Source organism: Arachis hypogaea, chromosome 13 (assembly GCF_003086295.3).
Source record: "Arachis hypogaea cultivar Tifrunner chromosome 13, arahy.Tifrunner.gnm2.J5K5, whole genome shotgun sequence".
Taxonomy (NCBI): domain Eukaryota; kingdom Viridiplantae; phylum Streptophyta; class Magnoliopsida; order Fabales; family Fabaceae; genus Arachis; species Arachis hypogaea.
Window position 1 is genome coordinate 130,847,286 of NC_092048.1, and position 24,624 is coordinate 130,871,909.

Consider the following 24,624-nt stretch of genomic DNA (forward strand, 5'->3'; position numbering starts at 1 on the left):
CGAATAATTCTCCTAACCTTCCCCAACGCTTCCTAAAAGGAAACAAGTTATTTATTCTTGTGTTGATTAATCTTGAACAAGTTAATTACAAGAGAAAATCGCAGATTAAGAAATGTCGATTATCCCAACGACGAACCCCTTGGAGGAAAACTCTTCCCTTGCACTACCACAACTGTCACGGGAGGACCCCTTGTTCGTGAGCAGAGACGTGGATTGGAAGGAGACGGCAGAAGCGCACGTGTTCAGGGCTGATATGACGGGTCTGAACAAAGAGGAGGTGAAGGTTGAAGTTGAAGAAGGCGGTGTGCTTCAGATAATCGCCGAGAGGAGCGTACAAAGGGAAGAAAAGAACGGTGATGCCACGCACCGCGTCGAGTGCGCCACTGGAAGATTCTCCAGGAGCTTCACTCTTCCTGCTAATGCTAGAATGGATCAGCTCAAAGCTTCCATCGACAATGGGGTTCTAACTGTCACTGTTCCCAAAGACGACCTCAACCTATTGCATGCTGTTTCCAATTGACTACACCAAACTCTCGCTCTTCGTTTTTGCTGGATTTGAATTTCAATCTTTGCTTCTTCTTTTTGTTTGTGGAGTAAGAAGAAAGAAATAAATGTGTTTGTGTTAGTTAACGTTATCATCACAAGTATTTTCATTCATTAATTGTATCAAAACAAGATATCTTCGGATAGAATAATGGCATTTTCTTAATTAATTGATCCCACCATGACCATTGTAGTGAAAATTGTTGAAATTTGTTCTTTATTATTGGACTATGCATTGATTTCCCTAAGGGTCTCAAACTTGGTTTTCTCGCTAGCATTACGAAGTTGATTCACTAGCAATTTCTAATCTGCAGTAAGCAATTTTTCAAGAAGAACGAAGCTGATATTCAACGATGTAATCCTAGTGGAAAATTGATCTAATTAATAGCCGGAATGTCAATAATACGATGACCTTGACTTCGAAACCTAACGATTTAAGAACATAGCTACACCAACCGGAGATAAATAATTAGTGTTATTGGATTCCTTAACGTATATAAGCTCACCAATTGCAAATCTTTTTGTGTGTGTGTGTGTGTGTGTGTGAAATTAAGAAAGATGTTACACATTGAATCTTCGTTTTTCGTTTTATGAAGATCATCCAATTCTTTTTCATCAGGATATCCGTTTTCCAATGGAAATGAACTACGAATTATAATAGGTCTTGTGAGTCATGAGGATGATTCAAGATTCATATTGCCAATATATAGCAAAATAATTCAACAGTAGGCTCTTTCTTTTTCTTTTGTTTTTGTTTTTTCCCCAAGAAAGCGATACATATCTATCTACTTGTCTAGTGGAGTTGCTTACAAGGATGGATAAATTGATATCTCATCAAAGTGGGCACCATGTCAAAGGTGCCACTGCCACAATATCCAATCCAAAGGATGGATCTTTGGCCCGGTTTCCTGCATCAAAGGACGACTGTTGATTGATTCTTCTCTTCTAAGCAACTTAAAGCTTCTGTTAGTCGCCTAACAAGGTCGAAAGAAACAAATCCTGCACAAAACCAGATCTCCCAGCTGCTTGTCTCATCCTTTTCTCCCGCTCTTCAGCGCTCAACGACGGATCAAAGCTGCAGACACATACAGAACAAGGAATGTTATGTAACCCCTTTTTTTTTAATATGCATTAAGCATGATGGTCCATGCACGTTCCACTTAGTGATGACTTGAGAGACTCAGAATTTTAAAGCACCTTGATTTCCATATATGTGAAGGTGCTGTATTCTTTGCAGAAGACTCTTCAGCACTTGTTACCACAGATTTAGAAATTTCTTCAGCTTCACAAGCAGGGAAATTTAAAATAAGAGAGGACAAGAACGGATCAGTGGCTGCATTAGATACTGTGGAACTGTTTGATGACCGATATCCGCCACTGCCACCAAGAAGCACCTGTAAATGAGCCTCACGAAGATCACGACCCAAGAGTGACAATGTTTGACTGTTTGGGATGGCAACTCTTCTTAACCTGCGCCTTCTCTGTAAGTAATCAATAGTTAAGGGAATCAATGAAGCGTGTCCATTTAGACTGCCCATCATCTTAGCAAGCACTTTGCAAATAAATAAATAATAATGATAAATGTAGAAAGGATATCTTAAACAAGTGCCCATGTTGCAGTGTTATGTGACTCAACATGTCCCTTGCAACTTTAACTGAGCATATGGGACAAATCTGTATCATAGAAAAAACAAACAATGAACCTATTATAACCAGGTTTAAAGATTAATTCAATCTTTGAGGCAGGGATATAAGGTAACAAGAGCACACAAGACAAATACAAACAATCAATCTTCAGCAGCTTTGATTTTTCCATTCAAAACTCGGCACAAACACAAATCACATATATTCTAGTTTCCACTACATGATCAGATGAGTTTAATTTAATGATCTTTTCATCCTTAACATCTAGGGTTCAGGATTTGTAAGATTGTAACAAGCTACCTATCTGCATAAGAAGTTGCTGAGAACAAATGTCCTCAATGATGTTGAATATAATGTATAAATGAATTACACACAAGCATACAATACATACGGCAATTATCAAGAAACGGAGAAGATAACACAATTCTCGTTGAAGCTATATGCTCAATATCTAGGAGAAAATAAAAGGTTCAGCCTCAAGACCCCAAAACCTATACTATCCTTTAGCTCTGTATGAATTGTTCTTCAAGCATACTCATTGGAAATTATCACAAAATTTAAAACTAAACCATATAACTCCTCTTCGACACACACTTTCCTCGTCTACAAAGGTTTACATTAATCAGTAAGAAATCTATCTAGATAACTTATCCCATATCTGATTATTCTAAATCCTGAAAAAGTATCACATCAAAGACATGCCAATCCTGAGAAAGTATCTCATGTAGCCACACTTTTGGCTCCGGATTTTATATGTAAACCACCTCATACAATACCTCTAAGCTAGAAACATAGAGAAAAGTCCATTTCTGCTAAGCCATAAGGTTCAGCTTCCAATCAATTGAGTAAGCTATAATCTAATAAGCTACCAGCACCTTTGCTATCTATGCTAACCAATTTCTCTCCACAAATATTTAAGCACAAATAGGATCTAGTTTTAGATTGATTTATTTGTTCCTTTTGCGTGCGCGTGTGTGTGTGTGACAAAACAAATATAATCACATGAAAAAGAACAGAACAACCATAAGATCTAAACAGCAACGTAAGGCAAGGAAATGATATCAAAAGAAGAAGAATCATCATCTACCGTGACCCTGGATTCACATGAATGTTCATCTTCAAGATGCGAACACAAGGAGGCGATGTCGAAGTCCTCGTAACAATAGGGGCACGGAAAATCTGGTCGCACCTCTTCCTCCAAATCAAAATCATCCATTCCCAACCGATCTGAAAACACACCCCCAAATATATATAAAAAAAAAAAAAATCAGATTTTGACTTGACCCAGAAATTTTTTCTCAACCATAAAAAAAGATAGCAGTGAAGAAAAGGTACCTAGGTGTGGGTGATGATGCTGAAGCGCGTACTGTCTTTTTGCAGCGGCAAGGCGTGAGGTCCAGAACTCAGAATCCATCGAAGGATCAAAGATACAACTTTGATTGGAAAGGGGGGGAAAAAGGTGCTATGAAATCAAAATTCAATAAAATACTAACAAAATAAATGGTTTTTAAAATTTGTTGCCCCGGATAAATTAAAATAATTTGTAATTGAAGTTGGTCTCTATGCTACAGGTCTAAAGCAAGAGATAGGTAGAGGATGAAGATTATTTTGTTGTCTGTAATATTATTTTGTTCAGAAATGAAGATTAGAAATATTTAGAATTGACTTATTCTAAGAGCTTGGTTGAGAGAATGCGGATTGAGATAGCCGACTGAAATGGGAAAGAGAGAGTTACTTTGTGGTTGCCGAAAAGATTTTTCATATGGGTTTAAACCTTTTTTTTTTAAATTTTATCATTGTTGTTAATTTGTTATATCCATAAAAATATCCAACTTATTTTTACAGTACGACTAAGTTTTATTATTGCTTCTTTTTTTTTTTTTTTCTTCTTCTTAAAAGCAAAGGAAAAAATTCCAAATACTAAAGTTGAAAATTAAAATAAAATTAACAACTCTGTTCATATTAAATTTTAGTATCAAATGGTTTATATAATAATTCAAAACTTATGTTTTATAACTTTGAATATTACACTAAGATAAGTGTTTATAAATATATCATAAATATTAAAACATCTAATAATTATATCTTAATCATCATATTAATTTATATCATTGAATTTTAACCGAATAGACCATAAAATTAGCCTCCAAGTTGCGAGCAATTGGGAGGAAATGTCGGACTTGTCTTGGTTGTTGGGTGATGTCTCCTTTTTGCTTTCTATTTATTGTTATGTGGCTACGAGACAATTTTATGGCCTCTTTTGTGATTCTTATCTACGATATTAGTTTTTGCATAATTTAAGAGACAATAAAGAATTAATAGGGTCATTGGATAATATTAAAAGGTTTATCCGTTGTCAGAACCGAATCGGTGATCGAATCGGTTAAGTTACTGGTTCATTAGTTTATTAGTTTAATCGATAAATTACTGGTTGGACTGATAAAATGGATCTCACGTAAATATAAAATATAAAATAGTTAAAAATTTAAAATTAAAATTTAAAATACATATCTTCACTAACATTTTACGAAGAATCAAGTTTTAACTTCTAAAAATAACTAATATAAAAAAATCATAAAATTTATCAGTAATACTATAATAGTATCTTAATTTGACACAATAAAAAAATAATTAATTCACAAAACCTATCATCTAACTATAATATCAGTAGATTTTAACACTAATATCAAAACAAATAACTTTAATCACAATACTAGCATTGAAATAGATCAAGTAAATTAATAAATTTTTAGTAAAATTTATATTTATATTAATAATGGTATATAATTAAAATATAATTAATTTGAAAAATAAAAAAAAGTAAAAATTAAATTAGATATTTATGTATACTATATAATTAATATTTGCCACATATAATAATATTCGTCGGTTTGATCCGACTCACATCAGTTTTCTTCTTTAAACAGTCCAAGTAGTAAATCGAACCGGATTAAGGTTCGATTCACCAGTTTTCTGATCGAACTGGCCGATTCAGTTCGGTTTTTATAACTATGGATTTATCTATTATAGGATACATCATACCGCTTTTTATTTTTCATATCAAAAAAACAATAGCGTTTTCCATTGTTATTGAAGTTTTGTGTGTTATCTAGGGAATTAAATCTAAAGTAGTTTCTGAGATTCACAAAATGTATCGATTTAGTCTTTGATTTTTTAATTTTATTATTTATGTCTTTGAGATTGAAAAAAATGCACCTAGTTGGTCCCTTTCTATTTTTCCGCCCAAACTGTTTTTCGACGGCAGTGACCTAGCAAATGATTGCCATGATGAAGTGTCTAACGGTTACATGACGTGGTAATTGAAAGTGTTTAACCCAATGCGGTCCCTGAACCCCTTTTTTAACCCTAACTGCAAAAGTAGCGCACCACTTCTTCTTTTTCTTTCTCCCTATTCGTTTCTTTTGCCGTTGCTTTGCTGATTGGAATGATGGTTGGACGTGCAAATGAAGGAGACGGGAGTTCTATTCGATCAATGACAAGAACGCCAAGTCACAGCAGAGTCTCGCGAGTGCCAGAGCATTGTGGGTTTGGGAAACGCCCTGTGCTATGATGGTCTAGAACGGATACCCATCCAAACAAACCCTTCTTCGGATGCCCGAATTACAACGTGAGTTTGTCTTTAAGAATTGTTGTTGAGTTTTTTTATGCTAACTCTTAAATCCTTAAATTTACTGCTCACAGAGTAGTGAAAAAAGATGATGTGAATTTTTTCGATGGCCAAACATTGTAGAAGATGATAATGAAAATTTTGAAGACACCGCAGCATATAATAATGAAGAAGTGAGCGTGAGTCTTGCTTTGAGGATTGGCAATTAGGAAGCTGAATTAAGGACCCAAAAATATATAATACAAATGTTAGGATTGCTGATTTTTTTTCTTGTTAATTGTTGTACTAGTTGTGATGGTAAAAATGTAACAATTGTGTATGAAAATATTTGTTTACGAATGTATGGGTACTCTTTGGATTATTGGTGTGGTCTGTGTAAATAGATTACAAAAATAATAAACAAACTAAATGAATAGAACAAAACAAGTAAACTGATAATAGCATATTTTGATTATAATTAACACATTATCAATATAACACACTGTCAATGGACCACATAATGATAAATACCATAATTCAGCCATCAAAAAGAAACATAAGAAAATCTCCAAGTTTAAAGATTTTTAACTACCAAAAATAAAAATAAACCATACAGTCTGGTTATGTGCTATTCTTGATTGAAAATAACAAAAAAAATAACTAATGCCCAAATTTTATATGTAATCAATCAAATATCAGCAGCTAGTACATTCAATTATTTAGTGTTTTTCTTTCTTGGTGCTTTGAACCCTGGAATTGGAACAAATTTCAGAAAGCTTGCCAACCTAAAAGATGTTGATGCACTTGCTCCTTGCATGAAATCAACAGAAACAATTACTGGTGGTGAGTTCCTCCTTTTGGTTGGTAATTTATGTGGCCTTCTTGTTGTTGGTGGTGGTGGTGCCTGAGTAAAGTTAGGAAACTAGTGTGAACAAGGAGCAATGACAAAAAAGTAAAAAAATAAATGATAGGAAATTTTTTTTATCTCATCTTGTGTTCCACCATAGTTTGGTTGGGATAAATCAATCTCGGTAGCTTGGGGTGTAACCACTGGTGGTGGAAGGTTATCTGTAACAACCACATGAGGGGGATTTTGAATACCTACACCAGGAGGAGCTTCAACTATTTATGGTAAGGGTGTTCAAATCCAAACCGATCCAAATTAAACCGCTCATCTAATCCAATTCAAACCAAAAATCGATTAAAACCGCACTAATTCGGATTTGATTGGATTATATTTTTTGCAAACCGCTGGATCGGATCGGATTTCGGATCTAATTTTCATAACCGATCCAATCCAATCCAAACCGCATAATGTGCTATAATATTATTATTTTATTATTATATTTAAAATTATACTTATAACATGTTCAATTTTTTATATATTTTTATATTATTCATATATTATTATTATTTAATAAATATTTTATGTTCAAAATATTATTTATTTATTTATTTTAACTAACCTATAATTTTATTTCTATTGTTATGTTATTGTTAGTATTTTAAGATATTGTTGAGACTTGTTATGTCATTGTTGATTATTTAAAATTTTATGTTAAGACTTGTTATATGTATTTAATTTTTTTAATTTATAAAACCGCAAATCTAATCCAATCCAAACCGCACCGCAAGTAAAATTAGTGTTTGGATCGGATGAATTTTTTACTCAAAATCGATCCAAACCGCACTGCGAACACCCCTAATTTTTGGTGCCTCATTGGCAGTGTTGCTTGCTTCAGCTGCAGGTATACTCCTAGTTGGAGTAGTTTTGGACTTGGCAGCCGCCACAGCAGCCGCTGCAGCTGCAAGCGCAGCAGCAACCTCATCAACTCTCTTTTTTTTTTTATATCCCTTCTTGGTGTGGCCCTTTACTCCACAATATGTACATGTAAACGGTTTCAGCTGTCTCTTTAGAGTAATGGTTGGCTTAGCTTTCTTGTTTCTATGAGTTAGTGATGTCAACGGGGCAGGGCGGAGGCGGGGGCGGGGGATGCCTCCCTGCTCCCCATCCCCGCCCTCAGATTTGCTCTCCATCCCCATTCCCATTCCCCGGCGTGGGGGAATATTGCTCCCATCCCCATTCCCCGCGGGGACCCCATTTTCCATCTACATAATAGTTCTAACTAATTATTAATTTCCATATGAATAGAGCTGCAAGTATCTATCTTATACAAAAACTGCAAGATTTTATACAAAAAGTCCAAATGATACGATGGTGACTTCTTTCGAAATGACGCAATGGGGAGACGTAATGATGAGCCAAAGGACAAAGCAATGGACGAGGTGGGAGACGCGGAAACAGAGAGGAGAATGGACACGATGGCAGAGTTACGAAAAGGAACGCCGCAAATAGAAATTACGACGCAGTAAGGGTGATCGCACGATGAGGTGTGACGATGTGGTGAGAAGGGTAGCGAGGGGGTGGCTGCAGAGAGGTTGGATGGAGTATGGACATCGATCGTTAGGAATCTTTAAATTAAAGAAGGGTTATGCAAATAAAGATTAGGAGTTTTGGGTTTCTATATATATGTGTGTGTGAGAAATGACTAAAAAACATATATGAAAAATAAACTATTAAAGATAATTCAGGAAATTCATCAATTTCGGGGAATAGCGAGGACGGGACAGGGATCCCCGCTCGGGTCCCCGCGCCTGCTTCGGGGGAATTTTGTCCCCCATCCCCATTCCTACGGAAAAATTTTCTCACAATCGGATCCCCATTCGGGGTCCCCGCAAGGATCCCCGCGTCTCAGGGAGTTTTGCCATCCCTACTATGAGTACCCTCATTAGCATCCTTTCTTCTTTTGATTGTTAGTTTTTCTAATTTTTGTTTAATGTTAGGAGCTTGTGGCTGATTGTAGACTGATTTTTTTCACAAGGATTAGCTTGGGAGAGGATTGATGTGATGTTCATAGGTCTTCTTGTATGACTCCATGGTGACGAAGGGATGACAAAAATCCTTGGATCTCTTGTTCACCAGTGCAAGAGCAGAACAGACATGAACACAGAAAATGTTTATAGTAAATTAATCAACTCCAGTTCAACTCCACACCAACTCACATAATAATTGAAGTAAAGCCATTTATAATGAAAATAAAAATAAAGTTGGTGTAAAAGTTAATAATATCACCTGTTAACATCTAGAATTGGCAGTGCAAAGTCTTTTGCCTATATCAACAATCATGTTTATTGGAGACACCTCAAATTTTTCATAGTCTTCATCTCCAGTCCATATAGAGACCCATTTCTTTGATTCTTTTCTAACCTTTTCTAACCGGATTTGAATAATAGGAGGAAGTTTCTCGACATGGTTGTTCAATTTTACCTTATTCTTTGGAAGTGAACTTGGACTTGGGCTTTAGTTGAGTTTTGTTGGGATTCAGAATGTGGTTAGGTTTTGGAGTTGGCTTCTAATTATGCTTGACAATGGGAGCTGGGTTGAGCTTCCTACTAGGTTTTGAGTTGGGTCTATGATTAGGTTTAGGGTTCTCAGGATCACCCATGAAGTTGGGGTCATCATTGGTAGGATTTGTGGTAGGGGGATCAGCAACAAGTTTATTTGCGATGAAATTTGGAGTAGCAGGAATTGGATTTGTAGTTGATTTGTTTAAAATTGGTTTTGTAGTTGATTTGTCATCTGGAGTTTGATTTGAGATATCCTCATGTGTGTTCTTGTTAGTCTTTAAGTCACTGTCACAAACCTCTCGTGCTTCATAATCAAGTACATCACAACTCTTTTCCCATCCAACAGTTCAGGTGTGGAAACTTCATTTTTAAAATAAATATCAACTACTCCATCATTCTTCTGTGCATGGAAGCACATCTCCCTTAGTTCATCATCACTGGTCAGAGCCCTCAGTCCAACCTCCAAGCTCCTGCCCAAAACCAGCCACTAGCACTCAACTACCTTGTCATATCCTAGCTCCTTGAAATAGTTTTTCACAAAAAAAATATCAAGTGTATCCTCATCTAAATCTCCTAAGCAGCTTCTATTGTCAGGTGAGTAAATCAATATTCCATCAACATTCTTCTTAAACGTTCCACCATGGTGAAACATGATATCCAACAATTTTTTTATCTACACAAAAAAAAGTATAATAATTTACCTAATGTATACTATTAATAATACAATCAGCAAATCACAGTAGAACATAATCCAATATTATTTATAGGCATCTACTTCATTAACATTGCCAATATAGAAACACCTTTATCCCCTATGTGAAAACATAACATTCTGAAAACCCATACCCACACCACCCGGTGCAAAAAACTCTAGCTAATAATATAGCATCAATGATTTTTCATCAACCAACACGAAATTTTCAAGTCAAATTCACAACGATGGATACCTCAACACTATTAAAAATAAATAAAAAATATTTTATTCACTGCATTCCTACTTCTGTGTCAGGGGGCTTTGCGAGGAAGCTTTACTCCTTCCTTCACCGATTTTGAGCCAACAATGAGCAGGTTTCGATGGACTCGAATTTGCTTCACCACAAAAACCCTCACCAGGACTAGCGAATGCCAGGATATGGAGCTTTCAGTTCGAAGAAGATGAAGAAGATGAAGTGGCGAAGTAATCTCTTTAAATATGGGGGTTTTAATTTTTGGTAACTCCTTCCTACTTGAAACGGCATCGTTTTCTTATTTTAGCACCAAAACCTAATACGACAATATTTTCTATTGTCCAGGTAACAATCATTTGCTAGGTCACTGCCGCCGGGAAGCAGTTTGGACGGAAAAATGGGAAGGAACAAACTAGGTGTATTTTTTTCAATCTCGATGACATAAATAGTGCAATTGAAAAGTCAGGGGACCAAATCGGTGCATTTTGTGAATCTCAGAGACTACTTTGTAGTTTAACTCGTTATTTAGGAGTGTAGAAGATAATTATAAACAAATTAAAAGGTCTTATTTAGCTTGTCATAATTGGAAGATCAGTATTGATTCAAATCAAAGAGTTAGATTTGAGTCTATCCAACAGTCAAGTTTAAATTCACCAGGATCGAACAGACGCTAATGGCTCCACAAAATCGAGCTTCAGATTTCGTTCACAATACTAAAGATCTGATATGTTCATAATCTGATTTTAAATTCACCAAACCCCAAATCAGACCTTAAGTTTTCTCTCCCACAGTTCTGAGTTTTCAATTTTGAATTGTAATTTTAAAAAAATATCTCTATATCTATAAAAAATACACCAACAATCTATAACAAATTAGTAATGCATAACACGTAATGAGAATACATTACCAAAAAAATTAGTATACATCATACAAAATAATATTAAAAATTATAAAATACTTATTAAAAATAAAAAAATTTATATATTTATTTTATATTTATTAAAAAAATTAAATTTTTTTACTAATAATAAATTTATTATATGTTCTAAGAATATATATTAACTAAAATCTAATATTAAATATAATAAATATATAATTATAAATATATGTATAAAGTTGTAGATACTAGATTAAATAATACAATTTTAAATTATATTTAATTTTATTAGCTAATCAATTAGAGTATTACTCAACTTGAGTAACATTTTAAAATTATTAAGAAATAAATTTTAAATTTTTAAAATAGAATTTTAAACTTGTATTCGCTTTTAAAAATAGAATTTTAAACTTGTATTCACTTCGTCAATGTGAAACCCCATCTCATTCCCTCTCATCGTGTCGTTAGTACCTTGTCTTTAATCCTTCGGTTGCGCTGCTGTTGTACCTTCCGCCGCAATTTCTCTGTGCGTCACGTGGGATCGGGCCGACTTGCATCAAAATATCCCAAGTTTAAAAAAAATAAACATCTAAAATTTAACAAAAGAAGCATCCTAATTTAACAGTAGAAACATTCTAAATTTTACAATAGAAACATATCACAAAAGAAACATCCTACGGGTAGTTTAATAAAAGAAAATATTCTAAATTTTACAGAAGAAATATCCTAAGTATAACAAAAAAATATTCGAATCTCCGCAAAAAGAAACATCTAAATCCTACAAAAAGAAACATCTGCAAAAATTGGTAATATATTAAAAGAAACATCTGTTTATTATAAAAAAAAACATCCGATCATCAATTACATCTTCCAATTGAAAAAATTTAAAACAATGAAAAAAAAAAGTAACAGACACAAGTGGCATTACTTTGCAATCGGCGATTATAGCGCCACTCGTTCTATGCATAAGGTTGTGCAGCACAGTAATGCTACCAAGGAGCTTTCATCCTGTGTGTTATAGATGTCAATTTCAATGCTAGGCGCGACGACTTTTTTGTGCGACGGAAAATTGATTTGCACAGTTGGATGCGGCGGTAACATCTCCCGAGAATGGAGCTAATAGAAAAAAATGTAGTACGGCGCAGTTGGGGTGAGAGAAAAAGTAGAGGTGCGATTTTTTTATTTTTATTTTTAGTGATGGTGAGAAATTATATTAAGATTAGGTTTGAGTAATGTTATGAGGGATTTTTTTTTGTTATTGGGTCTTTTTATTGCGGCTCACATTGTAGTTGGTAGAGTTAACTAGTATCTTAGTTGGTTTCCTAGATTTTTTCTATTATATTTTTTTAATATTACTTTAATTTTCAAGACTATTTTTTTTTTCATTTTGCGTTTAATTAACGTATAAATGAACATTCCACTAGATTCAATTTGCTAATCTTTGAGTTTGGATAGGACTAATTTGACCCATTTAGATTTGACCCGTTTAAATACGCCGGTTAAACGGACCGACCTACTCAAATCCGTTTTATTTATGAGTCAAAAATTTTCAACTTGGACCCTTTATGACCAGCTCGATGAATTAAACCGGTTTGTCTGTTTATTCTATTATTTTATTTTTTGAAAAATATTCTAGCAAAAAATTTTACTTTTAAGTCAAAAGCCTTAAACAAATATTTTTTTTAATTGATAGGTCGCGATTTTGGATTGGATCAGGAGAAATATTAGCCAAAATTATTATTTTTTTATGAAAAAATAAACAGGCTACTGTTTAAGACTTTTTTTTTTTGGACTACTCGGGGCTCAGCCCGACTAACCTGAAATTTTAATGAGTTTAATTTTAGAGATAAATTTTGCCTGTTTAAATGAGTAAATAAGTTGACTCGATGAGTTTAGTCCATTTTAATAGTCCTAAATTTGTATTAAATTGATTTTCTAAATTTGATTTTGATAAAAAGTAAGTTAGTGTTAATATGATTTACATTTAGTAATTTTATATTAAAATGAATTATAGTAAAATAAATGTTATTTAAATTATACTACTAAAAATTACTTTTAAATAAAAAATGATTGAAAAATATAAATTGAAACAACTTTTAAAAACGTTAGTTTTGTATTTTTCAATACTCTTTTTAAATCATATTTTTCTTTTAATACTCTTGATACTTTTTTATTTAGTATTATTTTAGACTACAATTTTGTATTATTTATAACTCTCTTATCACTTTATTGTTAATTTTTTATTTAGTTTATCCTTTTTAACAGAATCAATAATTTTTAAAAGAGACTGTTTCTTGTGTCTTTTGTCAATATATATATATATATATATATATATATATATATATATATATATATATATATATATATATATATATATATATATATATATATAATAAGGTTGGTAAAAATAAATTCTTAACTAATAGTCCAACGATAATAAGTAAATGCAATAGCTAAAAGCCTAAAACTTTTAACTTTACCAAATCACATGTTTTTAGAGAAAAAATAAGTAACCAAATAAAAATTGAAGTATTCAAAAGACTTGAACCTATTTTTCATGATTCAAGTGCCAAATCAAATACATCATATGTCTTTAAATCTTATTTTAGGAGGGTTTAGAGTAACGAGAATAGATCCTTTTTTTAAATTATTTTGTTAAATATAATTTTTTATTATTTAATATTTTTTACATATTTTTTTGTTTCACTTAAAAAATATATAATAAGAGATTATATTTAACAAAATAATTTTAAAAAATTAAAGAGAATCCATTCGAACCCACCATTTTATAATTGTCACAAAACTAATTAAATGCTTTTATAAGAAAAGAAAATAAAAAATTTTTTATATATTATTTAATCATTAAATTATCATTATTTTAAAGATAAATTACATATATAAAATAAATTAGTTAAAATATTACAAAATATCTTAAATGAGATTTAGTTACGTTTTCTTTAATTTATGTAAATCGACGAATTAGAACTTTCAACTAAATTATTGTTACGGCCCAGGATTCCCGCGGGTCAACCCGACCCGAGCTCCACCCGACCCGGCTACGCGCCTCTCAACCGACCCGGACACGCGTCTCGTACGGCTCTCCCGCAGCTATGGGACAGCGTCTTTGAGAATATGGGCCTGCCCTCCAGAGGGGCCCACTACTGACATGTATATAAGGGGAAGACTGGCTCTTCCCCTAAGGTACGTCACATTTTCTACATCACCCCTTTTCCGCCTGCACATTGTCTGACAAGAGCGTCGGAGTGTCTTTGCAGGTGGCACCCCCCTCTCTTCCACGCGAAGTACCCGGGACCTCGCACCTCCTGGACCGGAAGACCGTGACCAGACGAGCCCCTTCCATCATTTCGAATCCTGACCCGAACCGTCCGGTAACCGATCTACCGAACATTGGTGCCGTCTGTGGGCGTCCATGGACTTCGTGCTAGTCCAAACTGGGATAGGCTGCGAGGCCGCGCCCCCCGTACCCGGAGGAGGCGCCGTTTCGACGGAAACTCGACAACAACAGAGGTCGCCTCCAAGGGACACAACGCAAACTCACGAAAGACGCCCCTTCGGAGGGACTGGCGACAACCACGCCAGGATAATGCAAGAGCTACGCCACAGGATGCAAGACTTGGAACGCAGACTAGCAGACAGGGAACACGACCAACGCACTCTGGAGCAAAGCCCCACCAGTTCCCGCTCGAGGAGCCGCTCAAGGCGCACACCCAGCCCCCAGTATGAGTCAGAAAGCACAGGGGGACGGGGACGCGCCAGAAGAAGGAGTCGAGACCCCATCATCTACGCCAGACGCGAGAGGCGATGCGCATCGAACAAGGGCGACGAGGACGCGCGTCGGGAGAACGTCGAGCTGAGAAGAACTACCCAGGGACCCGTGATAATAGGAGCGACCCCTTTCCACCGTTCCGTACTCGAGGTCCGGCTGCCAAAACACTTTGACAAGCCAACAGACATGAAGTATGATGGAACACAAGATCCCCTGGAACACTTAACAGCCTTTGACCAGGATGAACTTGGAAGGAGTAGGTGACGAGGTAAGATGTCGCGCCTTCCCGGTCACCTTGGCCGGCCCAACAATATGGTGGTTCAATAACCTCCCGGAGGGCTCGGTGACCCAATTCTCCGACATCAGCCATGCTTTCCTAGCTCAGTTCACAACCAGGATCGTCAAAGCTAAGCACCCGATCAATTTGCTGGGGGTGACCCAGAGAGCCGAGGAGCCGACCAGGAAATACTTGGATCGCTTCAACGACGAGTGCCTCGAAATTGACGGCTTGACGGACTCGGTGGCAAGTTTGTGTCTTACGAATGGCCTCTCGAATGAGGACTTTAGGAAACATCTTACCACAAAGCCCGTCTGGACAATGCAAGAGATCCAGTGCGTGGCCAAAGAGTACATCAACGATGAGGAAGTTAGCCGGGTCGTGGCTGCCAATAAATGGCAACCCGCGTACAACCAAACCCGGCACTACGAAAGCAGAGAGAGGCCAAAGGAACACGCCAGGGACGGCGGTCCAGGCAAAACGCCCAAACCTGTCCCCAGAGTCGGGAAGTTCACTAACTATACCCCCCTTACGGCGACGATCACCGAAGTTTACCAACAGATTGCAGAAAAGGGGATACTATCGAGGCCCCGACCTCTGAAGGACAGAACGGGGAGAAACAAGAACCTCTACTGCGACTATCACAAGGGTTACGGGCACAAGACCCAAGACTACTTCGACCTAAAGGACGCCCTGGAACAAGCAATCAGGGATGGAAAACTAGCCGACTTCTCACACCTTATAAGGGAGCCAAGGAGACGTAATCGGGACCACGATGGCGAGGACAGGTCCCGGTCAACAAGGCGACACCAAGAACCAGAGGGCGACGACCACGGCCTCACGGTGGTAAACGTAGTAACGGCCAGGAATACCGCCCCAAGGTCAAAATCGGCACAAAAAAAGGACGCCAAGGTCCTAACGGTCTCCTCCTCGTCTGCTAGACGTTCCCGGGGTCTCCCATCCATCTCCTTCGGCCCAGAAGACCAATGGTTCGACGAGGCGCCAGAAAGCCCACCCATGGTCATTACGGCCAGGATCGGAACAAGCCTCGTCAAGCGAATCCTGGTAGATACGGGTGTAGAACCTATGCACAATTACTCAAGAGGGGGGGGTGAATTGAGTATTGCAACAACAATGAATCTTTTTGCGAAAGTTAAAGACAATATACAAAAGTGTTATTGTACTAGTATTTTTCCAAGAGCTTAACTCAATTGCTAAGCATTTATAAGGAGCTTTTACTTTCCAATAGACACCAACTCAAATAAATTGATCAAGCTTTTCACCAATCGGACTTAAGCTATTTCTTAAGTACTTACGAAGCTACTTTTCGATCACAATTTATTTGCTCAAAGGTAAAAGACAATAATATAGAAGAGATGAGTTTAGAGAGATGCAAACGCTATTTAGAGTGGTTCGGCACAATCCTTGTCCTACGTCCACTTTCTTTCTCAATCGCTATTGAGAAGTTCCACTATTGCCAAGCTTCAAGGTGCTCGCGCAAAACCTTTTACAATCCGAGTCCTTAGTTTCTAACACCTCACGGTATATGATCACCACTCGTATACTAACCCACTCCACTTAGAGATACCTTCTCTAAGATTTGCCTTGAGTACTTAGTATACTTCTTTGGTATCCTCACCGACTATAGTGTTTATAACTCTTGACTCAACCTTGGAGATCACACTCCAATTTACAAAGTGTTACAAGAAAACAATTCTCAAAGAATTGTTGAGATGAAATGAGTACTCTCTAGAAGAGTGTATGATTATAAGTTTAGCACTATTGAACCAATTGATATTGCTCTCTCAAATTGTGTATTATAACACCTTAAAAATGTGTAGAATGAAAGAATATGAACAAGATAGTTTGCAAATACTCACTTATATGAAATAAGGCTTTAATCCATCTATTTATAGACTCCCCAAACCTTAGAAACGTTGGGGAGTTAATGGGATGGAGCCGTTTTGTTAAAACTAGCCGTTTTTTATGTTTTTGAATCATTTGCATCGATGCATAACACTTTGCATCGATGCAAATGTGTCTTTGAAGCTGAAATTTGAATTTTCAGCTAGGTTGCATCGATGCAAAGATCTTTGCATCGATGCAAACCTTAAAGAATGGCTTAAAATCACTTCAAAATACTTAGGATTGATCTCAAACTTGTTGGAGTCAATTCCTATGCTTTTGTACCTTTGAAAACAAGTTTTTAAACCATTTGGCTAGCATCGAATTGCAAGATGTGCATCAAAACATTTTGTGAGTGTGTGTTGAGAGATTTAGCAATTGGTTCTTAACAAGAAGTTACCTAAGTCCTAAGACACTATACTTGTCTTAAAATGTTGTGGATTTGAGTTTCTTGTTGTTGTTGTGTTGCTTTCAACTCTTCATTCCTCAACGTTGAATGTTGGTTGATCTTTCAACATGCTTGTTCATTCAAGTTGTTTGTTGGTTTGTCTTTTGTTGGTTTGTCATTCATCAAAACCTACGAATACAAACTTCGCATACAAGCAACATGATTTACAATTTCCCCCTTTTTGATAATGACAAACCAATTTTGAGGATATGCATTTATAAAAGATTTTGAAAGCAACAATAATGCACTTTGTTTTATAGAAAGCTTTGGAGAAGACTTCACAAAAAATTTTGCAGGAGTTCCCCATAAATATGTGCATTTGTTCCCTTAAAGGGCGTTTATCAAAGAAAACAATTTAGATATCAAAAGTTTTTGCTTAGCGGAAGTCTTTTTGAAATCATTGTTTCGCAAACTTATTTCTTCTTTTCAAATCCTTAAACTTCTTTTTTTTTAAAAGTTCAAAAATTCAAATATCCTCAAACTTCTCTTCCCCCTTTTGACATTATCAAAAAGAAAGGAGTTTGAAATGTGTCATAGAAGCATGCATAAAACAATGAATTTTTTTAAGTTCAATTTCTCTATTAATTTCAAGGATGAGATATTCCCCCTTTCAAAAAGAATTTGATTTCCTCTTTTTATATATATAACAAGCATGCATAATTCCCCCTAAAGAAGTGAAATATATTAAAGCATGCACATTAATTTAAAATAGGGGTACCAAGCCTATTTTGAGTTATTCACCAAATAAGCATACAAGCATTAATCATTAAACAAAATTATGAAGAACATATCAAAGTATTTAAACCATAAAAGAAATCCTTAGCTTACTATGAGTTAGTTTAACAATTCATATAATCAAATAAACATAAAGCAATAAAAAATGACTTGATGTTAAAAAAAATCTTCAATTTGTTGATCCTCCATTGTTTATAATCTTCAAATACTTCAATCTACCTCAAGATTAATCACTCATTCATCAACTCATAAACCTACAAAACAATGGCTAATTGGATATCTCCAATGCTTAAGTTAGTAAGAGATACAAAAATAGCAATATAAATACAATGAATTCAAACAAATCATATTAGATTAGAATCCAAGATACCAAGTTCATTTCGGATGTTAAAAAAACTTTCTTTACATAAAGGTTTAGTGAAGATGTCCGCTAGTTGTTTACTAGTTTCGACAAATTCAATAACCACATCACCCTTTTCAACATGGTCTCTTATGAAGTGATGTCTAATCTCAATATGCTTGGTTCTTGAATGTTGAACCGGATTCTTGGTTAAATTTATTGCACTAGTATTATCACATTTGATAGGAATGTGATCAAGCATGAGTCCATAGTCCACAAGTTGTTGTTTCATCCATAAAATTTGGGCGCAACAACTACCGGCGGCTACATACTCGGCTTCGGCGGTAGATAAGGCTACACTTACTTGTTTCTTACTATGCCATGAAACAAGAGAGTTTCCTAGCAAGTGACAAGTGCCGCTAGTGCTTTTTCTATCCAATTTGCAACCGGCAAAATCAGAATCGGAATAACCAATCAAATCACAAGTGGATCCTTTCGGATACCACAAACCAACATTTAATGTTCCTATGAGATACTTCATAATCCTTTTCACCGCACTTAAGTGAGATTCCTTAGGATTAGCTTGGTATCTCGCACACATGCATACACTAAACATGATATCTGGCCTACTTGCCGTTAGATAAAGCAATGATCCTATCATGCCTCTATACTTCTTTACATCTATGTTTTTACCTTGTTCATCTTTGTCAAGGTAGCAAGTAGTGCTCATTGGTGTGTCCATTGCCTTAGCATTGTCCATTCCAAATCTTTTGAGCAATTCCTTGCAATATTTGGTTTGGCCAACGAAAGTTCCTTCTTTTCCTTGTTTGATTTGAAGACCAAGGAAGAAGTTGAGTTCGCCCATCATGGACATTTCAAATTCACTTTGCATGAGGTTTGAGAAAAACTTGCAAAGTGATTCGTTAGTTGAACCAAATATTATGTCATCGACGTAAACTTGTACCAAAAGGATATTTTTGTTTTCAATCATGATAAATAAAGTTGTATCAACCTTCCCTCTTCTAAAACCCTTTTCTATTAAAAACTTGCTCAAACGTTCATACCAAGCTCTTGGAGCTTGTTTAAGACCATAAAGAGCTTTCTTGAGTTTAAAAACATGATTAGGATTTTCATAATCCTCAAAACCGGGAGGTTGTTCAACATATACTTCTTCTTGAATGAAACCATTAAGAAAGGCACTCTTAACATCCATTTGATAAAGTTTGAAGTTATAAGAGGATGCAAAAGCAAGTAACATCCTAATAGCTTCTAATCTAGCTACGGGAGCATAAGTTTCGTCATAATCAATGCCTTCCTCTTGATTATAACCTTTAGCTACCAATCTAGCTTTGTTTCTAACAATTGTACCATTTTCATCGAGTTTATTTCTAAAAACCCATTTTGTTCCTACAATTGTTTGATTACTTGGTTTAGGCACCAATTCCCAAACGTCATTTCGTTTGAATTGGTTAAGCTCCTCTTGCATTGCCATAGCCCAATGTTCATCATCAATTGCGGACTCAATGGTAGATGGTTCAATTTGAGAAACAAAAGCACTATATGCAAATAAATTTCTAAAAGTGGATCGAGTTGTTACCCCTTTCGAAACATTACCAATGACGTTGTCTAGAGGATGATCCTTTGAAGTACGCCAGTCCTTTGGAAGTGCATTTATTTGTGCGTGTGATGGTTCAATTTCTTCAACTTGAACACTATCCTTTGTTGAGCTTGTAGAGGCTTCATTTAAATCTTTTTCTTTGTCTTCACCATTCAAATTTAGTGAATCAAAGTTTTCTACATTTTCATCAAAATCTTTTTTTTTTTTAACGCCGATTACTTTGCCGGTGTTGTTGTCTCCATAGATCACGTTTCCTCCATTTGTAGGCTCTATTGCGGTGAACTTTGATTCATCGCCGGTCATGTGTTTGGAGCATCCACTATCAACATACCAATTTGTATCCTTAGCTCCAACACGTACCTACAAAACAATTAAAATTGGGATTTAGGTACCCAAGTGAATTTGGGTCCTTGATGGTTAGTATGAGCATAATGCCCATAAGGTGCCAATCTCGTATCTAGACTACGAAAGTTTATATGTTTAATTCTAGTAAAGCATACGGGTGCTATATGACCTACTTTATTACAATAATGACATATGACATTTGGATTATGCATCCTATGCATGTTTCTAAATGGTTGCCTAGGTTGTTTCCTAAATGCAACATCTTTTGATCTATATGCATTGTGATTATAATTTCTAAATGAAGCATGTTGAGGAGGATGTTTAAAGGCTTCATTCCTTTTAGGCATGCTTGCCTTTTGGGCTTGCGGTTGCCTAATAGGAGTTTTAGTATTTTTAAATTTTCCTTTTTCAAAACCTAAACCTTCCTTATTATGAACATGCTTTTGGTTTTTCAACATTTTATCTAAGTTCTTTGAAGATTCATTGAACTTAGCTAAAGTGTTCTTAAGATTTGTAATTTCATTTTCATGCATTTTACAAGATTTGTATGGATCACTACTTGTGCTACACTTATCTTTTCCAAGATTGATATTCTCGTTTTTCAACATCTCATTTTGTTTTAAAAGATCCATATTCTTTTTCTTTAGGAGAGAATAATCTTGGGTAAGTTTTGTGTACACCTCAAGTAAGGCATCATATTCATCTTGTAAATTAAAAGAAGTGGAGTTGTCATTACTAACCTTTTCTTCGCTTGCCATTAAGCAAAGATTTGCAACCTCGTCGTCATCGGAGTCGGATTCATCCTCGTTCTCCCATGATATGTATGCTTTCTCCTTCTTCTTAAATTTCTTGTTTTTGTCCTCCTTTTGAAGTTTTGGACAATTGGGTTTAATGTGTCCAACTTCTCCACACTCATAGCATTTTGGTACCTTTGTTTTGCTCTTGAAGTTTTTCTTCATTGCAAACTTATTGAATCTTTTTAATAAGAGTGCAAATTCTTCATCTCCTTCTTCTTCATTATCATCACTCTCTTCTTGTAGTGATGTTGTTTTAAGGGCGAGACTTTTCTTCTTGCTTTCTTCGCCTTTTTGTCTATTTAGCATAGTCATTTCATAGGTGAGAAGATTTCCTCGTAGTTGATCAAATGTAAGTTGATCATAGAGCCTTCCTTCCACAATGGCGTTCACTTTGGAGTTCCATTTTGGTGTAAGGCTTGTAAGCACCTTGGTCACAATTTGTTTATCATTGTATTTTGTGCCAAGCATGCTTAGGTTGTTGAAGATCTTGGAGAGTCTTTCAAGAGCTTCTTCAATGCTCTCTTCATCTTTCATTTTAAAATTTTCCCATTCATGAACCAACATAAATACCTTTGATTCTTTAACGTGGTCGGTTCCTTCGTAAGTGATTTGGAGTTTATCCCAAATCTCTTTAGCGGTTTCACATGTAGAGATCTTCATATAATCATGCTCGTTAAGTGCACAATGAATGAAGTTGATGGCTTTATCATTCATTGCCACTTTCTTCCAATCATCGTCACTATATTCATCTTCTCTTTTCGGTACTTGCTTTAAGACGGAGACTTCTCCTTCTTTAGCGCTTGTTGTCTTTGTTGGAATGTCATTTCCATTCTCAATCACTTTCCAAATTCTCACATCTTGAGAACGGATCCAAATTCTCATCTTATTTTTCCAATAAGAGTAATTTGTTCCGCTAAAAAGAGGAGGTCTAGCGGTTGAGTTACCTTCACTAGTGTTGTTGTTGTTAAAGCTTGTGCTTGCCATGATCTTTTCCCTTAAACGGTTAAGTCTTTCAAAGGGTTAAGCTCTGATACCAATTGTAGAACCTATGCACAATTACTCAAGAGGGGGGGTGAATTGAATATTGCAACAACAATGAATCTTTTTGCGAAAGTTAAAGACAATATACAAAAGTGTTATTGTACTAGTATTTTTCCAAGAGCTTAACTCAATTGCTAAGCATTTATAAGGAGCTTTTACTTTCCAATAGATACCAACTCAAATAAATTGATCAAGCTTTTCACCAATCGGACTTAAGCTATTTCTTAAGTACTTACGAAGCTACTTTTCGATCACAATTTATTTGCTCAAAGGTAAAAGACAATAATATAGAAGAGATGAGTTTAGAGAGATGCAAACGCTATTTAGAGTGGTTCGGCACAATCCTTGTCCTACGTCCACTTTCTTTCTCAATCGCTATTGAGAAGTTCCACTATTGCCAAGCTTCAAGGTGCTCGCGCAAAACCTTTTACAATCCGAGTCCTTAGTTTCTAACACCTCACGGTATATGATCACCACTCGTATACTAACCCACTCCACTTAGAGATACCTTCTCTAAGATTTGCCTTGAGTACTTAGTATACTTCTTTGGTATCCTCACCGACTATAGTGTTTATAACTCTTGACTCAACCTTGGAGATCACACTCCAATTTACAAAGTGTTACAAGAAAACAATTCTCAAAGAATTGTTGAGATGAAATGAGTACTCTCTAGAAGAGTGTATGATTACAAGTTTAGCACTATTGAACCAATTGATATTGCTCTCTCAAATTGTGTATTATAACACCTTAAAAATGTGTAGAATGAAAGAATATGAACAAGATAGTTTGCAAATACTCACTTATATGAAATAAGGCTTTAATCCATCTATTTATAGACTCCCCAAACCTTAGAAACGTTGGGGAGTTAATGGGATGGAGCCATTTTGTTAAAACTAGCCGTTTTTTATGTTTTTGAATCATTTGCATCGATGCATAACACTTTGCATCGATGCAAATGTGTCTTTGAAGCTGAAATTTGAATTTTCAGCTAGGTTGCATCGATGCAAAGATCTTTGCATCGATGCAACAAGTCGTTGCATGCTTTGCATCGATGCAAGATGAGTGTGCATCGATGCAAACCTTAAAGAATGGCTTAAAATCACTTCAAAATACTTAGGATTGATCTCAAACTTGTTGGAGTCAATTCCTATGCTTTTGTACCTTTGAAAACAAGTTTTTAAACCATTTGGCTAGCATCGAATTGCAAGATGTGCATCAAAACATTTTGTGAGTGTGTGTTGAGAGATTTAGCAATTGGTTCTTAACAAGAAGTTACCTAAGTCCTAAGACACTATACTTGTCTTAAAATGTTGTGGACTTGAGTTTCTTGTTGTTGTTGTGTTGCTTTCAACTCTTCATTCCTCAACGTTGAATGTTGGTTGATCTTTCAACATGCTTGTTCATTCAAGTTGTTTGTTGGTTTGTCTTTTGTTGGTTTGTCATTCATCAAAACCTACGAATACAAACTTCGCATACAAGCAACATGATTTACAACGGGGGCAGACTCAAACATCATGTTTAGAAACGTTTTCGATGCCCTGGGATTGAGAGACGCCGACCTAGCGACCCACCAGCACGGTGTGGTAGGACTGGGAGACCACTTCATCAAGCCGGATGGAATCATCTCGCTCCCGACCTCCGTGGGTCAAGGGCAGAGACGAAGAACAGTCATGGCAGATTTCGTAATCTTACCGGATTCCACAGCTTATAACGTTATCTTGGGGAGGAAAACCATCAACGACCTGGGGGCTGCCATTAGTACGAAGCTGCTCGTGATGAAGTTTGTTGCTGATGACGGATCCGTAGGATCTATCAGAGGAGACTTGGAAACAGCGGTTGCCTGCGACCACGCCAGCCTCTCTCTGAGGAAAAAGTCCAAAGAAGCTTCAGGAGTTTTCCTCGCCGACCTAGACGCCAGGATAGAAGATAAGCCCAGACCTGAACCAGAAGGGGATTTGGAAAAATTTAGGGTTGGTGATGGGGACGAGAAATTCACGTTCGTAAACAGAAACCTTCCCATGAATTAAAGGAGCCTCTGATGGAGATGATCAGAGCCAATGCCGACCTCTTCGCTTGGACGCCAGCCGACATGCCAGGGATAGATCCCCAGCTCATGTCACACCATCTGGCCGTCAAACCAGAAGCCAAGCCAGTGGCCCAGAGGAAGAGAAAGATGTCACAAGAACGGGCAGAGGAGGTGGCCAGGCAGGCGGCCAGCCTCCTTGAAACGGGGTTCATTAGGGAACTGGACTACTCGACCTGGCTGTCGAACGTAGTTTTGGTGAAGAAACACAATGGGAGGTGG

General features: G+C 36.2%; 2 protein-coding genes across 3 annotated transcripts; one reads left to right on the forward strand and one right to left on the reverse strand.

Annotated features, from left to right (window-relative positions):
- The first annotated feature begins 112 nt into the window (after positions 1-112).
- Positions 113-520, forward strand: LOC112733529 (18.5 kDa class I heat shock protein-like). Its single transcript, XM_025782511.2, has one exon. The coding sequence runs from the start codon at positions 113-115 to the stop codon at positions 518-520; it is 408 nt and encodes a 135-aa protein (XP_025638296.1).
- Positions 521-1,223: 703 nt separating this feature from the next.
- Positions 1,224-4,017, reverse strand: LOC112733526 (protein DEHYDRATION-INDUCED 19). Of its 2 annotated transcripts, XM_025782507.2 has the most exons (5): positions 3,523-4,017; positions 3,275-3,414; positions 2,140-2,217; positions 1,741-2,030; positions 1,224-1,618 (listed from the first exon to the last, which is right to left on the reverse strand). In XM_025782507.2, the coding sequence occupies exons 1-5, from the start codon at positions 3,599-3,601 to the stop codon at positions 1,510-1,512; spliced, it is 696 nt and encodes a 231-aa protein (XP_025638292.1). In that variant the 5' UTR covers positions 3,602-4,017; the 3' UTR covers positions 1,224-1,509. The 2 variants fall into 2 exon arrangements, with proteins under 2 accessions (XP_025638292.1, XP_025638293.1); XM_025782508.2 differs by lacking the exon at positions 2,140-2,217 and having other exon boundaries at positions 1,741-2,024; positions 3,523-3,961.
- Between the last annotated feature and the right edge of the window lie 20,607 nt (positions 4,018-24,624).